Below are 16,038 nucleotides of genomic sequence, written 5' to 3'. Positions count from 1 at the left end.
GGTGACGTTGGACGCGATCGGTCAGGGGCAGCCCGCCGTTACGGCACTAAAGATAACCACGGCAGTCTCAGGTCAGTCCGCAGGTATCCACTGTGACCTGACCTCGGTCCTGGCGATGTCACCTACTCAGTGGCGCGAGAGAAGATACAAGCCGCGGAGATCCCCGATTCCGAGCCGCCGAGTTCACTGTGCTGCCGTCGAGACGCCGTGCAGGCCTATATAAGACTAGTCTGCAGTGCCCGAGCCTGGTCACCGTGAGACGAACACAGACGCTGAGCCGGGACACTGGCACTGAGCGGCGGCGGGGTGCGCGGTCACGACTCACGTCTGCCCGTGGTCCGTGGCAGTCTGCGACACTGCACTGCAGGTCATGACAGCGGCGCAGATATTGTATCAGACGAGAGGCCGGCTGATGAGGCTATCAGAGCCGTAAAGTCCGTGACACAGGGGGATTATCGATGACCACAGTCTTCTAAGCTTAACAATGTGATAAAGCAAGATCGCTTTGTTTGAAACGCATCTCAGTGTCAATTGAATTTCAAATCGATAGCAATGGGCAAGGCATCGACTCGAAAGACACCACCTTTCATGCATTAACCACTCGCCTTTTTCATTAGACATACCGCTCCGTTCCAAACAGCCAGGCGCCGCGCAGGTGAATGGGGTGGTCGGGCAGCGGGCCTGTGATGACGTAGGTACCTACCTATAGACCAACTGGGGAACAGCTCAGATGCAATACCACATTTAGGTAGGCTCTGGCGCACTGTTACAATCCCCTTGTTGCTGAAAAAACATTTGGAAGTAGTGTCTTCACATTTGCTATTGCATAACTCTTATATCCCGCCCAGACATAAAAAACATTCGCGTAAAAATGTAAAAATCTTGTCAAGGTTTAGGCAAACGACAAGAATCCTGTTCATTTTTTCCTGCCCGTAGTTAAATGTATACCTACCTACTTAGCAATTAGCAATAACTTTTCATCATATTGTAGCAACTTTTGATCAAGCCCATTTTGTAGGTAAGCGACGCGTACAAGCTGTAAAGTCTGTTGGAGTCTAGGGATATCTTAGGACGATAGTTGCCAGTGTCAGATAAGTTGCCGCACGTGCGATAAGCTGCGGTGTTGCACTTTCCTTCACTTGACCTTTGCGAGCGCTAGCCGATAGGCAGCCTTCCGCATCGCTCTATGCTCTGGTTGATGCGAAGAACACTAACGATACTATGAGACTAGCGTAGTGATATATAGGTTACCGCCGTTACGCTGCTAGTGACCGGCGCTACTAGTGACACCACCAAGCCACGTCCGGTGCCCCGTCGGTAGGTGGCGGTGGCAGAGGGCACGACAGGACACTGGCGGCGGGCGGAGACGTCAGCGGCCGTGGCCCGCGTGTGCCAGCTGCGGCGCCGGTCGCCAGTCAGCCCGTGGACGGCTCAGTGTGAATGGACTGGTTCGCTCTGATGTTTGGGGGCTGGCGTGTGGTCAGCCCGGGCGCCGACACGACACAGCGCATCCCTTCCCCCTTAGTTCGCCATCGTAAACAGAACACAGGGTCGGCCGATGATTCGATGGTTCATTTTATTGGGCCTTCTTCGCACTGCCTCCAGTGAGCTGATGTTTAAAACGCGTCGACACTGCAAAGCACGGCTTCCCCGCTCGCATCAGGCAAGTTTGACAAATGGGACAGGCCGCCGCCACGCCAGCGTTTGTACCGTCATACACAGTCGGCCCGCCTTCCCAGCAGTACTTGGATAACCCCGACCGCGGCTGACGGCTGATCCATCGGGTATAAAAAATACTGCCTCAAACGGCCTCACAATGAAATGCGGATTCCTAGCTGGCGTATGCCGCCACAATGTTTTTGGCGTAACAATCGAGAGAAAATAGGACCTAACAAAACAGCATCTAAACTCTAAGTAGTTTGACGAGCGACTCCTCCGATGTTTCACAAACATGAGTTATCGCACATAGGTCACTATGTACAACGCACATGACACCATGTAAACTGTCCAGTATAGGTGCTAACAAATCATCTCGCAGTACATTTCACTGGGTTACATGTGGCCAGCGGGGCCGTCACCGAGTCTATAACGATCACACAGTCCGAGACTGAGCTAGCCATCCACAGCTCTTCATTTCTTTTTGCCTTTGTTGTTTCCCTGAAAGCCGCCTCGAGGTGGTGTGATCGGCCGTCCCGAGTTCATGCCACCGTAGATCTTTTTCCGGTCGATGGGCTGAGAAAAGTAACAAAACATCGTCACCAAGTGTTCTTGTGTAACGTGCAACACCGATACAAAAAGCGAGCACAACACGGAAGGGGAAAACGACGGTGCAATCACATCTTTTTTTTTATTTTGGGCTTAAAGGATCTTTACATTGAAAACGCATGTAGCTTCTGTGATAAGCACGCACGTAGGGTCATGCTAATGAAAATGAATACTGCGTGTTCGGTACCAGGGCTGCGGAGTTGAGGCCTGGACCGGTGAAGGGAATGCTACGCAATAAAGTGTTCACGCTCGTTACCATGCTAAGTTCGTTACCAAAGTCCACCAGGATTCCAGCTCTTCCAAAACACATAGGCCTCATTATGGCTGCAAAACATGGCTGGCGTCCCTCAAAAGATTGTAAAAGGGAATGTAACTCGTCAATTTTAGTCGAAGAAATATACAACCGATCCAATTCAAGGTAAATTTTTAAGAACTTGACATGATCTTGCGGTCGCGGTCATTATTTTCTAAAATTGGTTCAGGACATATGGCAATGTCCCTACTGATGCTGCCTATGTGCGTTGATCTTTGTTGACCTGATTTAGCCATAAAACATTTTAGTGTGAATACCAGTAAAACGCCTTTTGGGCGACTAACGGAGCGAGCGAGAGGATGGGCCTTGCACGTGCGAAATTGCGAGGGGGTACCTCCAACTAACTTGTGCACTGCACCCTACTAACCAGTCTTTAGCGATGTGCCAAATTTCAGCGCAATCGGCCTAGCCGTTCTCGAGATCTGGAAGCGGCACACTGCACGTGCGCACGTGCAAGCGGGGTCCAAACTGACTTTTGCACGGCACCCTACTAACTGGTCCCCAACCGTGTACCAAATTTGAGCGCAATCGGCCCAGCCGTTCTCGAGATCTGGGAGCGCCCCCTGTACGTGCGCACGTGCTGTAGCACCCCAACCTTAACACATGCAGATGAATCATCTGATGGAGACCTAACTGTGTACCGAGTTTCAATTCAATCGGCCCAACTGTTGTGCCGTTATTGAGGTTGCAATTTTGGGGGTTCTTAAAAAATGTCCAACTTTACCACGCGCCACGTGCGGTGGTTGGCAAGAACGCATGGTGGCCATCACACCACAGAACTTTTACGTCCAAGTGACATTCAGTAAAGAAGACCGCTTGTCAATCGGATGTCCCGTTCCTAAGATATTAGCTTTTGAAGAGCGTCCCCACGGCCGGCCGGCCGGCCGGCCGCTCATACTCAGGATTTTCCCTTAATTCAGTATGAGACTCCGCTCGCTTCGCTCGCTCCGTAACAAACGAAATTCTGCATATAATGCTTTTGAGAGAGCGACTGAGTCATTCCTATTTATTTAGGGCAGGGTCTGAACGACTAAAATTTGACACAACATATCGAGTTGTGTTAGGACACGGAGCTTTTTTGAGCGGGAACTGATGAGATTAAATGGTGGGAATGATGAGAATGTTGAAAACGTATCAACCACGCAGCCCTGGTAAACAGAAGTTGAGAAAATGAAAATGTCTTAAGCGTTGGGCGATTGTCTTGAGACCACTCACACATCGACTCAGATCAGATACTTCAAGCAGCGGGGAAGTTATTCAGACGAGCATTAATGAAGGGTTAATACGTGTGCTGACGTACCTCAAGTGAAAGGTAGGCAGCATCCACTCTTCAATGTAATGGCAGGTCCTTAGATGAAATGGCACGTCTAGATTAACAAGCATTTTTTTCTGTACACCAATGAAGTGTCTTTCACTTTACTATTGGAATCTTTACAAATCTTATTCTACTTCACTCATCAGCATCTCCTTCTTTACACACGACGATGACGTCTTCATCTTCCTTGTCGTCGTGAGGTTCATCGGCTCTTTTATCGGAGTTGTCATTGATGGCGTCTTGAGCAGCATCAACGTTGCCTATCAGATCCACCTTCACACGTGGCGCGAGCGTTCGTGAAGTAGAGTTTTCGCTGTCTTCTTCTTTTCCTAGTGGGTCGACATCCTTGTTGTGTTGTTCTTCCGGGCCACTAGAATGAATGGCACTCGCGTCTGCGGATGAGTTCTCTTTTGTTTCTGCGACAGGCTTCTCACCATCTGTCTTGTTTTCCGTACCCTGAGAGTCAGAAACCGGTTCACTGTGTTTTTTAGTCGTACGCCCTGACGAAACTTCAGGGCCCGACTCATTTTTCAGGGTTTCTTCAGCCTGGTTGCTTTTCTTGGTTTGCTTTGCAGTCTTCTCCGCCTTGCGATCAGTCGAACTCGCCTTTCGATCTCGCGAATCGCCGTTTCCACGCACCTTGGTGACGGACCTCGATGTTTCACTCCTTTCACCACTCTTCACGTTCACTCCTTTCTTCTTGTGCACTTTCAAATCCAGCTTCTCGTCTAGGACGGGTAAGACGACCTTCAGAACCAAGTGGTGCCACTGCTTCTCGATCTTCGGCACGGGATACTTGCCAGAAGAACCCGTGAAGAAGTCGGGCCGGAAGATCTGGTTGGTAAACACCGTCCATGTGAAGTTCACATTATCGACACAGTTCCTGGCGTTCGTCTCTTCGATGAGCATATTGGCCTGTTTCGCCAAAATCACAGTGTATTTGTTGGCCTGCCTCGGAGGAACACGTGTGACCAAGATCCGGCTATGCGGAGAGTGGTTTCTGACTCTGGCGCTAATACTCTGAAGCGTCCTGCGCATCCCATCGATGACGCGATGGTGTTCGACTCTATCTGCCGTGTAAATATCATTCCCTCCGCCACAGACAACAAGGAAGACTGGGTCACTGCTCGCCTCGAGTTCATGCTTGGCAACTTCCATAAGCTCACGCATTTTGCGCCCGGGGAGACACCGAAAGTTTATTCTTGAGTCAAAGTTGCCGTCCGAGTGCAGATTCCTTAGCGACTCGTCGGTAATAACGACGACTCGACAGCATCCTGGAGTGTCCTTGCCCTTGCAATAAATGTCATTCGTCTCTTTCTCTTCGTCAGAAGACTCGTTCCAAATCAAATGACGCTTTTTCGCTTCATCTTGTTTAGTCTTCTGTTCAGGTTCTTTAGACTTTGTTGCTGACACCTGGTCCTTGTCAAGTTTTCCACCTTTCCCGGAAGAGTCATCGTCTTTCCCATTGTCGCTCGCCACATCTTCTGGGACTTGCACCTCGATCTCTTCGTCGGAGGCTACTACCTCATCTACCACTTGGAACCCAGCCATGACTTGCTCCCCATCGTCACCTTTCCGCCAGTGGAATTTGTCGGACCTCGGCTTGACAGTTCTCTGGTCTCGTTCTCGTTCGGTAGGAGCAGCCATAGACTTCAGACGGTGTTCCAGACGCTTTGAATCGCCAGCCGGTTTACGTGCCTCAGGCGATCTGTCTCGTAGTCGTCGATGCCTTTGCGGAGGCGATCCTTCGGCGTTTTGTCGAGATCGCTGCGAGGCCTCTTCTCTCGAGGACATACGAGAAGAAACGTGTCTGCCTTCTGTTGGCCTTGATGACCTCTGCTCTCGCTCCCTTGGATGTATCGGCTCCCTTTCTCTTGATCGTCTCGGTTCTCTTTCTCTTGATCGTCTCGTTTCTCTTTCTCTTGATCGTCTCGGTTCTCTTTCTCTTGATCGTCTCGGTTCTCTTTCTCTTGATCGTCTCGGTTCCCTTTCTCTCGATCTCCTGGTCTCCCGTTCTCGTAGTCGCTGTGTTTCTTTATCCCTCGATCTTCTTCGCTCTCGTTCGTCTCTCCCATCAAATCCTCGCTCTCTCGAGCGCCTTATTTCGCGTTCCCTCGATCGTACTGCGACTCGATGATCTATCGGTCGTCTAACTTCTCGTTCGATAGATCGTCTGCGTTCTTCCCGATGCTTGGAAAGTGATTGTTCACTTGAAAACGCAGAAGCTTTAGCAGTAATTCTCGCATGTTTGTGTCCTGCTTCTTCTTCCTCCACACGCTCTCTCGGTTCTCTTCGTGATACCTGGCGAGAGCCTTCTCTATTCTCTGAATGTCTTTGGGAACGGTTCCTGACCTCCCGCTCTCCAGATCTTCGGCGTGGCGCAGGAGAGTGTCTCTTTGCCTTAGAAGCGCGAGAAGGTGGTCCTGGACTTCTGCTTCGTTTGATGCCGCGAATCTCTAAGGGTATTTCGTATTTGATGGCACTAATTTCGGGCGGTTCTTCACCGCCATGAGCTTCTTGACTATGATCCCGAGATATAGCGACGAACCTTTCTTCGCTCGACCTGACCCTTCGTAAATCATCCGCAGGGGGACTTTCCCACTCCTGACCTGAGAGCGGCGAACGGCGGACAATATGGCCGGGCGAGAGCTCAACGTACACGTTATTTGGGCGGTTCAACGCTTCCGTCGGTGACCGGACGTGACGCTCTTCAATGACTGATATGTTGGGTTGTTCTTCGTCCATTTCCCAATCATTCGTATCCGCTGGCTTGCTGACGACCATTCCAAACATATCGTCCATCACAACCTGCCTACTGGAATGAGTTGAAGGCTCATTCACAACAGACACTGTTTTCACTTCTTCACCAGATCCATCTAGGAGCTCTTGGACTTGTTGACGCTCCATCACGCTTGAGACAACCCGTCTTTCTTCACCATCAGAGTCTTCCCACTCGTCTACCATTGGCTTCCTTCGGAGCGTTCGTTCGTCATGGCCCACCGGGTCCCGCACTTTGCTGCGCTCTTTGAAAATATCCAGCATCTCCTCAACGGGATCAGTCGGCTGTCGTCTCAGAGCAGAGCCACTCGCCGAGATGGACGAGTGGCCAGTCATGAATCGTCGCCCGTCGGGTTCTCTGAACGAGGGCGGACGTGCCTCCTCGGTTTCCAGTAGCTCAAGCATGGCGTCATTTTCATTGCGAGAATGCCGGCTCGTCTCAAAACGGTGGCTATCCGTGTCCTCAAAGTTAGATCGTCGGCTCACAGAAGCTTCCCTATTCCAAGGACGCTCTTTTTCTTCCGCAGGTTTCACATTGTCGGTCTGGAGCGTGGAGTCGCTCAGGATGGCGGACAGTTCGCGACTGAACTTGTCAACTTCCTTCATGACATCGACCTTCGGAGCCTTGCTGCCATGGACGTCGTCTCGAGCATTGGGTTCGAAGCTTGAACCTGCATCTGCTCGACACTGGAGCTCTTGGTCTGGCTGCGTGTTGAACGTTGCCGGAAACGCAGCCGGCGGAGGTGGGCCTTTCCTCGGAGGAAATTCGTAAATCTCTCCGTTCGGCTGCCGAAAAATGAAAATTATCTCTCAGTGACGGCAAAATAAATTGCCTAGCCAGGGAAGCAAGTGCGTATATCCACCGGGACCAGCTTAGCCCAACTAACAATGTCGGAAACTTTAACAGGCTTACCACAGTGCCAGCCAAACTGATAATCCGAATCAAATATCTCAAAACATAATTAGGGGATGCCATCATTTTTTTTTTGCCCTAAGAAAACAGCAATGGCAGCGGGAAACAATTTTCCTGGTTATCTTGATGTAGCATCGGATTATTAATGGAATCGACTGGTGAATCAAGAAAGGCGGCCCCGGTCGCTGTGGGGGGGGGGGGGGGAGGGGAGGGGGTGCCCACAAACAAGTTTCTGCAGGTTCCGAAGTCATCGGATTTCGATCCCCTATGCACCAGTTAATTCCCTGCAGGGTAGTTAAAGCAGTTTTCCAAATAGCATTTGCTTAGTTTCGTTTACATTCTATTTTGAAAAAAGGTAATTTTCATTGATGTTGGGCGCTGCGGGCTACTCGCATAACCATATGGCGAAAATGGCTGATGTTTCTCAATTTTCCGAAAGTGAAAGTGACCGTCATTACCTTAAAAACTTATATTCCGTTATCATAAAAACAAGACATTACACATGACTTCATATACAGATACTGAGGTTGAGTCTTAAAATAGCCCGAACGGCATCATTCATTTTTCAAAATATCACATGTCCAAGTTCAATTTGTAGAGCAGCCAGTATCCCATATTCTGAAGAAGACTTCAGATCACGCATCGGAAGACATCGCGTTTTATCCTTCCATGATTGACCCGCCCTTGTGCCTGTCAGTTTCTGTTGAGCATGTCACCTATGTTATACAACAAGGCGATTTACGATGGGTATTGAGCTCAATATTGCCCTAAGCCGGTGAACGCTCACAACTAAAACTGTTGATTAAATATCAGTAAGCCACGCTTTTGATGCATTCTTTAGTCAGAAAAAAAAACAGCGTCAATAAACGAAATGACAAGACGTTAGAGGCCTGTGAAATAGTTTCATTCACAACGTGCAACGGAAAATCAGATTGGCTGGCAAGCTGTGGCAACCTATTCACAACAATCCCGGCCACCAGTGGGTTAGCACAGAGACACACTCGTGTGGAAACAGGCCCAGTGAAGTCACTCCGCTGCTATTGTGGACCATCCAAATGACTTCATGCATAAAAAACAGACAACAATACGACAGACCAGCTTGAGAGAAAATATTGTTCTACATTTATATCATACTTCCTGAAGATATAAGAAAGAAAGGGACACAAGAAGACTGATGAAATTTTACTAGATACAGCGTAGCGACACAGGGTGCAGTGGACGTTGTAATGCTAAGTAAGTGCAGAAAAGAAAGAAAGAAACGAAACATTATACTAAGATATTGCGAGGCAAGAAAACACAGTGATATTAATACTGAGTAGCATACAACCATTGCCTGATAACGGAACTAGAAGAGCTATAGTTCGCTAGCAAATAAAACTAAAGCTGTTAGTGTTCAAATAAACGTTATTGGCACGAACTATACGCACACCAGCAGGCTATCCAAACAGGACAAAATCGCAACAAACACGGGCATAAGACGCCAGTCACCTTGCTGCTAACCACAGCAAACATGCATGTTGAAAATATATAAACGAAAATAATTTCACACAGTCTTCGGTTGTGTTTATGCATTTACGTCTTAAATATTTTTTCTTTAGGATAATAACAGCAGGGAAAAGGGTGAACCATTTTTTACGCTTTATTATCATTAACCTTTCATCCACATCAATTACATTTTTTCTCGACACATTTTCCGAGGTTCACGGTTTTGCAGCAAAATATAAGTCAAATTGCCACACAAGTTCATATTAGCTGACACGATTTCTTGACAATTATAACTTTTCTTGAAAACTTCAGAAACCAACAATTGCCTTCTGAGAGAAACTCAATTTATGCAACCATTGATCACGTACCACTGCAGCAGCTCAGTTCTTTGTCTAGTTAAGCAATTATTGCATTCACCTGAAGCAGTATCTTTCCTTCAAGCTTGTTAAATCGTCAATATTCATTTAACCTTTGGGTTTACATTCTTGAGTCGAATATTACTGTTTAAATGATACCGGAACTATTCCGGACAGCATCCATCATATGGTGCCTGTACACGACAGACCATTCAAGCAACTGTCAAGTGTTTGCCAGTGAAACCAGTCTGTTGTTTTAACCCTATTCCTGGCGGGGGGGGGGGCCTCAGGAGCCCCCCCCCCCTGAGGTTTTTTGGTTATTTCTCCCAAACGCTTTGAGCTAGGAAGCTCAAATTTTCTGACTTTTCCTAACAGGCTTTTACGCAACATTTCTGAAAATTTTGAGTTGATCTGACCTCAGGTCAGGTCACCAGAGGCGGTTTGGTGACCCTACCTCAGAAAAGTTTGCAATCACGCCAGAGCTAGAGTTTTTGACCGATCAATTTCTTCTCTTCAGGCTTTAGTTAGGGTACCAGTATGTGCAATTTGTATATCTCAGAATTTTCATATCTGTGACCTGAGGTCAGATCAGACTCGTGACCTTTACATTGCAAGCCTATGGGAAAATATTGAAACGCCTCCTGCTTCGTGTATACGAGTCAAAACCACCCAGTTCTTTCAGTATTATGGGAGATTATCTCATCGGTGATGATCCTGGTGCCGCTAATTGACAGGGGCACCGGCAAAGGTCATCTGAGGTCATGTGACGTCATAAATCGTTTTTCTGTCAATAAATCACGACATGATGGTGCTAAAGACTTGTAAGTGGTACCAAACTGCTCGCCTGGTCAAGGCGCGTCGTTTGGTATGCAGCATGACCATACCCCACAACCTCATTGATGAATGACCTGACCTTGACCTCAGGTCAAATTTCAAATTGACCTGTGAAGGTCATCACATACTTATTTCGCATCGCCTCGGCGAGAGCAACAAAAAATGTATTGGTTTTATGTCTCTATGTTTCTTAGTTTAAAAGTTATATAGGTAGCTAATTCCAAAACATTTTATCGTTGATGACCTCTGGTGACCTCAATATTGACCTGACCTGAAAATGTTTTATGTAAAAGTTGTAGATCTTTAAACGACCTATCAAACGCCGTTCGCCGTTTGTCGCTGCGATGTGTAGTTTTTGAGATCTGAAGGGGGGCCGAATCGGCCCCCCCCCCCCGCCAGTTTCTTGTCCCGGCGGAGCCCGCCAGGAATAGGGTTAAAAAAGGTTACCTCAACCGAAATAGAAGGTGAAAGATTGCGGAAATCGTAAAAGTACGGATAATTATCAAAAGGCCTATAAAAGACGAAGGTAATCCAGCACTCAATACCAATAGTGACGAGCTTCAAGAATCGTCGCTGACAAGCAGTCTGCCAGTATCCATCTGCTAGACTTCAAAGTATCACTTTTGCAGATGACAAAAGCGTATAACATTTCAGTCATTTGACTCCAGTACCTATGAACTCCGGCTTCGAGGGCGATTAATTCAAATCTTTATGAGCTTTTTCAATTTCCCTATGAAAGATTGCCAACTAATTGGTCAGACTAGTGGACTAAATAGTAGTTTGTTTTGGTGAGATTTAATAATTAAATGCTCATTCCATTTCCCGTCGCAATAGCATAGTGCGACCTTTGATTGCCATGCACACCATCGTAATGAAGTCATCAAAGCTCACACAAACACACACACATCAGATAGACAGATGAGTGAGGCAGGCAGTGCAAGGAAGTAGTGGCAGGCACCTAGCAGATAGGCAGGCACGCAGGCTGAAACGAAGCATGCCCACCGGGATTACTACATCATGCACAAGTCCATCGAACGTCTTATTGTGCTTCTCTGGGTGTTGGCCTGGCGGTGTCCGGACGCAGGCTCTTCGGACCCCGCCAGCCGGCCTCACACCGTGATAAACGTAGCCAGCGCGAAAAACACACTTCGGAGCGGCAAACAAACGCGCACACAAGCTCAGCACTCCGCTTCTGCACACAGGCGGGCGGCACTTCCCTGACAGCAGGAGACAGCGGGAGACACTCACCTTCAGGATCTGGAAGGAGCACATGAGCGTCTCGTCGACGGACATGAGGGCGCCGGCGTTGTCGAACTCGCCGCAGTAGTTGGGCGCCGAGAAGAGCGTTACCAGCTGCCGCTTGGCGAAGAACTCGTACCCGTCCTCCACCACCTGCAGCGCGCGGCAGCAGGGGGTCAGACGGCCGGGCTGCGAGGTAAGACTACCGAATACCGTTCGTCGAGCAAATGTGAACATTTCGTGAACAACAAAATCAATCCCTATCAATCTTCCTTTTTCAACACGTGCCGTACCTGTCAGATGAATCGCCGTTTTACTTTGGAACTACAGCATTACAAGAGAAGACATGGAACTTATTTCTCTCAAAAACCAATAACACGCACACACCATACGTCATCTCCACCCATAAAACGTGTGCCGTGAGCGTGTTTTGTTTGCAATCACTCACCTGGTGTGCTCTGCATATCAAGTCAAAGTCGTGCTTGTGCAGGAACTTGGCCACCACCTCTGCGCCGAACGTGAAGGATACTCCGCGATCGTTCTCGCCCCACCCCATCGTATCCTGCCGTCAAACGGTACCTCGTCAACAGTGAACAGCGACCGACATCTAGGGGTAAAATAAGCAGACTCAAGGCGATAAATACCAGGTGGCGTCACGAGGAATCGGCGGAGGCCTGCTGACGTCATGGTGTGAACACTTTCGGGAGTTAAAAAAGGATTTGTGAAATAGTATTAGACAAATGAATCATACTTTTTCATCAGTGTTCCCGAATCATACGAAAGCATCCCAAAACAATATATTTATTCAAGAGGTTTCCTGAGGACAGGACGTGCCCTATTCACACGATGACGTCACCAAACCCGAGCACGTTACAGCTGCTGGTATGCTAGTGACTGCGGCCTGAGCAGACTATCATTTTAGGTTTGCTGATACGGTGTTTACAGTGGAATTCAATATGATAGGTACATCTACCAAGACCCAGTTGAGCTGTAAATCCCACGCAAAACACACCTAGTTAAGTGTGCGACAATGAACGATCGCACACCGTTGCTTGCCACCGATAGCAGTAACGGTGACAGGTAGCCTTACAACCTTGGTTGCATCAGTAAACAATTTGAACCTTATCGTCCCAAGAATGATTAGATATGGATAGTTCAGTCATCAGTGACAGTTGTGAGCTAGTACTTTATTATATGAGTAGATAAAAAACATTCACTGCGATTAGCTGATGTAGCAGTTGTTGGATTGAATAAATGGGACAAGAAAACAAAGTAGGATTTCCCATAAAACAGACGTGGTCATAAGGCTACATTCAAGTTCAGAGCTATGCCCGATCAGTAATTCAGTAGTAGGATTGCCGAAATACGCACACCGGCGGTCAAATGATCGTGCTTTGTCGGGAACGGTAACTACAGGGCGGGCTATACTGTAATGGTGGTAGTTGGAACACATGTCACAGGGCAGGGACAACCGCGTCAGCCAGGGTCAGCGCCAGCGGTCAGTATTGGTAGGGAGGGACACGGCCAGCCGGGGTCAGGCTGGTCGGCAAAGGCGGAGAGCGAACACAGCTGGGTCAGCAGTCAGTACAGGGTGGACCGACCGTACCTTGTCGGGGTCGGACCAGAGCATGCCCTGGTCGGGTGGGGTTGGGGGTCGGTATCGGACAGGGGGACAGTATACGGAAGGTCGTACCTTGTCGGGGTCGGACTAGAGCAGGTCGCAGGGCAGGCCCTGGTCGGGTGGGGTTAGGGGTCTATACGGAAGGGGTCGGTATAGGGCGGCCGGCGGGCCGTACCATGCCGGGGTCGGACCAGAGCATGCCCTGGTCGGGTGGGGTTGGGGGTCGGTATCGGACAGGGGGACAGTATACGGAAGGTCGTACCTTGTCGGGGTCGGACCAGAGCAGGTCGCAGAGCAGGCCCTGGTCGGGCACGTCTGTGGGCCGCGGGATGCGCCGGATCTGCTCCATGCTCTGCAGGTCGGGCGACAGGCCGCCGTGGCAGCAGAATATCTTCTCGTCCACGATCGCCGCCACCGGCAGACAGTTGAAACAGTCGGTGAACGTCTTCCACAGTTTGATGTTATACCGCCGTTTACCTGAAAAGTCGACGGACATATTGGAGAACATGCTAGTTAAGAATACGACATCTAATGGCTCATCCACAAATCATTACTGCATCCAAAACTAGCAGCATAGGCCATGGAAGTTCAGTTATATGTGCAGCTAAGCAGCATCATAAGAGAAACCATAGAAATTCATACGTTTACACATCATCACAAAACCATTACTTACATTCCTCATAGAAGCCATATATTCTGTTGATGCTAGCGCACTCATGGTTTCCACGTAGGAGGAAGAAGTTCTCGGGGTATTTGATCTTGTAGGCTAGCAGGAGGCAGATGGTTTCTAGCGACTGCTTCCCTCGGTCGACGTAGTCTCCCAGGAAGAGGTAGTTGGACTCTGGGGGGAAGCCGCCGTACTCGAACAGCCGCAAGAGGTCGTAGTATTGACCGTGAATATCACCTGTGAGACAAATGGGTAGGCATCAGGCATTTGTCAAATGATATCCAGTACAGATGACTGCAACATGCAGCTGAGATATGGGGGGCCAACTAAGATGAGCATGACACTACTGCATAAATGAGGTATTAAGCACTAACTTGTAAACAGGAGAGGAAGCAGCAGACATGGATGCAAGACAATTTATCTAGGATCAGATCAGATCCTACAGATCTTGATCTCATCTGATGGGACCAAGGATTTAGGGCATTCATTTTGATGACAGATCCAGTAAGACCACAGATTCTCACTCAATCTTTCTGTCCATAAAGGGACTCAAGGAACACTTGAAGCAATTTGAAATAATTGTGCTTTCAGGATCTTCCATGATCATGCATCACCATGAAAACAACTTTTCAGAACTGCAACAAGTGTTCTTTGAGGAATTCTGTATTGAAAAAAAAATGAGAAAGGATATATTATATTGCAAGATTGCTAGATAAAAATGGTTCAGATCAATGATCCCAATGGGTTGCATAGCAAATGACTTTGTTCTCCCTAGCAACAATATATTCTGGCACCTAAACCTTCCAATTGTTAATTAAAATTCAATAAAATGTGATTTAATGTGTTTATCATATGTCCTAATACATGGTGTTACATTCAGTTCATAAACATATCTGGCCAGATACTGACCCTACAGGCACATTTTTTTTATTTTACCCTCCAGGACCAGAACTGAATCAATTTGACAAATAGTTATGCAATAAAATATATGGAAAGGGAAAAAATCAACCAGACAAATAAGTAAGATGTGAGGGAGGAAACAAACAGATGAATATTCAGGGGAATGGCCTTTGCATCAGCCCTCCCCAACCAATTAGGTGCTGCATTTGGTTATAGGGATACTGGGAAAATGATGAGAATGGAAAACAAAGCAAAACATTATCAACAAGGGATCAAAACAATTATGCATAGTCACAAAATTGGTGATGAAAACTTACCACATATTTTGAGAGGTGCCTCCAACTCAAGCAGAACAGGTTGTGATAGGAAAATTTCCCTAGACTTCAGGCAAAGGCCTCTGATTTCATTCTCAGTCAGCTGAACATTCTTTCCTGGCCGTGCTCCTCTAACTGAAATAAGTACACATTTTTGTTAGCACCTAGTGATGGAAATAAAGGGCATAAGTGAAGCCATGCTTATCAGTGACAGCAGAACCTCTTTTTCTGAAAAAAATACATCAATGAGATAATGAAGGTACCTGATCTGAATGTTGATGTTAGTAAAAAGTTTCTAGTTACTGATATTATTCCTTTTAAAGTTTTAATATTGAAAATCAAATCAAATCTGAAAGGAAAAATCATGGACAAATCTTCAATTTAATTACAATATTTATTTGTCTACGGGATTATAATAAGCACGTCATTATAACAGAGAAAACCTGGACACAAACAGGAAAGTGGGAGGCTCAGGCTAGCAAGTATATTGTAATGCCAGTGACTACCATTTGTAAAGGCAAAACAGGGTCAAACAGGGTCACACTTCCATCATTGGTTATTCAGGATGCTTACCTAATAAACAGCTCACATTTCCTAGTTATACAAATTCCATTCATTTCAAATTAATGACTTATATGACCACCCAAACATGAAATCAAAAAGTCAAATGTAAGAATCCATGATGAAAACAACACACATTTGTCTTAGAGTGCCAAACATTAGCAAATACCAATATCTAGTTATCCCTCAGACACCCCAAAATTCAAATAAGCTCAAACCACCACCCAAACCCCGACCCACCTTCCAAGAGACGCGCGATTATGCTGTCAATATTCAGTTTATCAGTTTCTGCCATAACCCAAAACACAGGTCACAATGCAGAGAAACAGCCCCCGAAGATGCAATGAATATATCAAAAGGAAACTTCCCCAAATTTTGCCCAAATGCTTTTGGCCGGCAACCCGTACCAGTACTGTGTATAAAACGTCGAGAAAATGGCGAACCGGCAATAGTGAGTAAAACATTGTTAAGATTCAA

At 47.4% G+C, this 16,038-nt stretch overlaps 1 protein-coding gene across 3 annotated transcripts; it reads right to left on the bottom strand.

The window, feature by feature from the left end:
- Positions 1 to 1,556: 1,556 nt before the first annotated feature.
- Positions 1,557 to 15,987, bottom strand: LOC122386366 (serine/threonine-protein phosphatase alpha-2 isoform). Of its 3 annotated transcripts, XR_006257366.1 has the most exons (8): positions 15,802 to 15,987; positions 15,004 to 15,135; positions 13,793 to 14,023; positions 13,382 to 13,596; positions 11,947 to 12,060; positions 11,508 to 11,651; positions 3,879 to 7,457; positions 1,557 to 2,232 (listed from the first exon to the last, which is right to left on the bottom strand). XR_006257366.1 is itself a non-coding variant. In XM_043375518.1 (7 exons), exons 1-7 carry the CDS (start codon positions 15,854 to 15,856, stop codon positions 2,131 to 2,133), a joined length of 993 nt encoding a protein of 330 aa, XP_043231453.1. In that variant the 5' UTR covers positions 15,857 to 15,987; the 3' UTR covers positions 1,557 to 2,130. The 3 variants fall into 3 exon arrangements, 1 of the variants encoding a protein (XP_043231453.1); XM_043375518.1 differs by lacking the exon at positions 3,879 to 7,457; XR_006257367.1 differs by lacking the exons at positions 13,382 to 13,596; positions 13,793 to 14,023; positions 15,004 to 15,135; positions 15,802 to 15,987 and adding an exon at positions 13,192 to 13,210.
- Positions 15,988 to 16,038: the final 51 nt, after the last annotated feature.

The sequence above is a fragment of the Amphibalanus amphitrite genome, unplaced genomic scaffold (assembly GCF_019059575.1).
Source record: "Amphibalanus amphitrite isolate SeventyFive unplaced genomic scaffold, NRLGWU_Aamphi_draft 000248F_arrow, whole genome shotgun sequence".
NCBI classification, from domain to species: Eukaryota; Metazoa; Arthropoda; class Thecostraca; order Balanomorpha; family Balanidae; genus Amphibalanus; species Amphibalanus amphitrite.
The sequence above is the reverse complement of the archived record's forward strand: the minus strand, read 5'-3'. Positions and strand labels throughout refer to the sequence as shown.

What these genes read in the sequence shown, in the direction of transcription:
- LOC122386366 (XM_043375518.1), bottom strand. Translation starts at nt 15,856, where the DNA reads ATGGCAGAAACTGATAAACTGAATATTGACAGCATAATCGCGCGTCTC. An exon ending in AATCGCGCGTCTCTTGGAAG is followed by an intron (nt 15,136 to 15,801) that starts GTGGGTCGGGGT and finishes TACTTATTTCAG; the next exon opens with TTAGAGGAGCACGGCCAGGA. An exon ending in TCTGGTCCGACCCCGACAAG is followed by an intron (nt 12,061 to 13,381) that starts GTACGACCTTCC and finishes GTTTGACGGCAG; the next exon opens with GATACGATGGGGTGGGGCGA.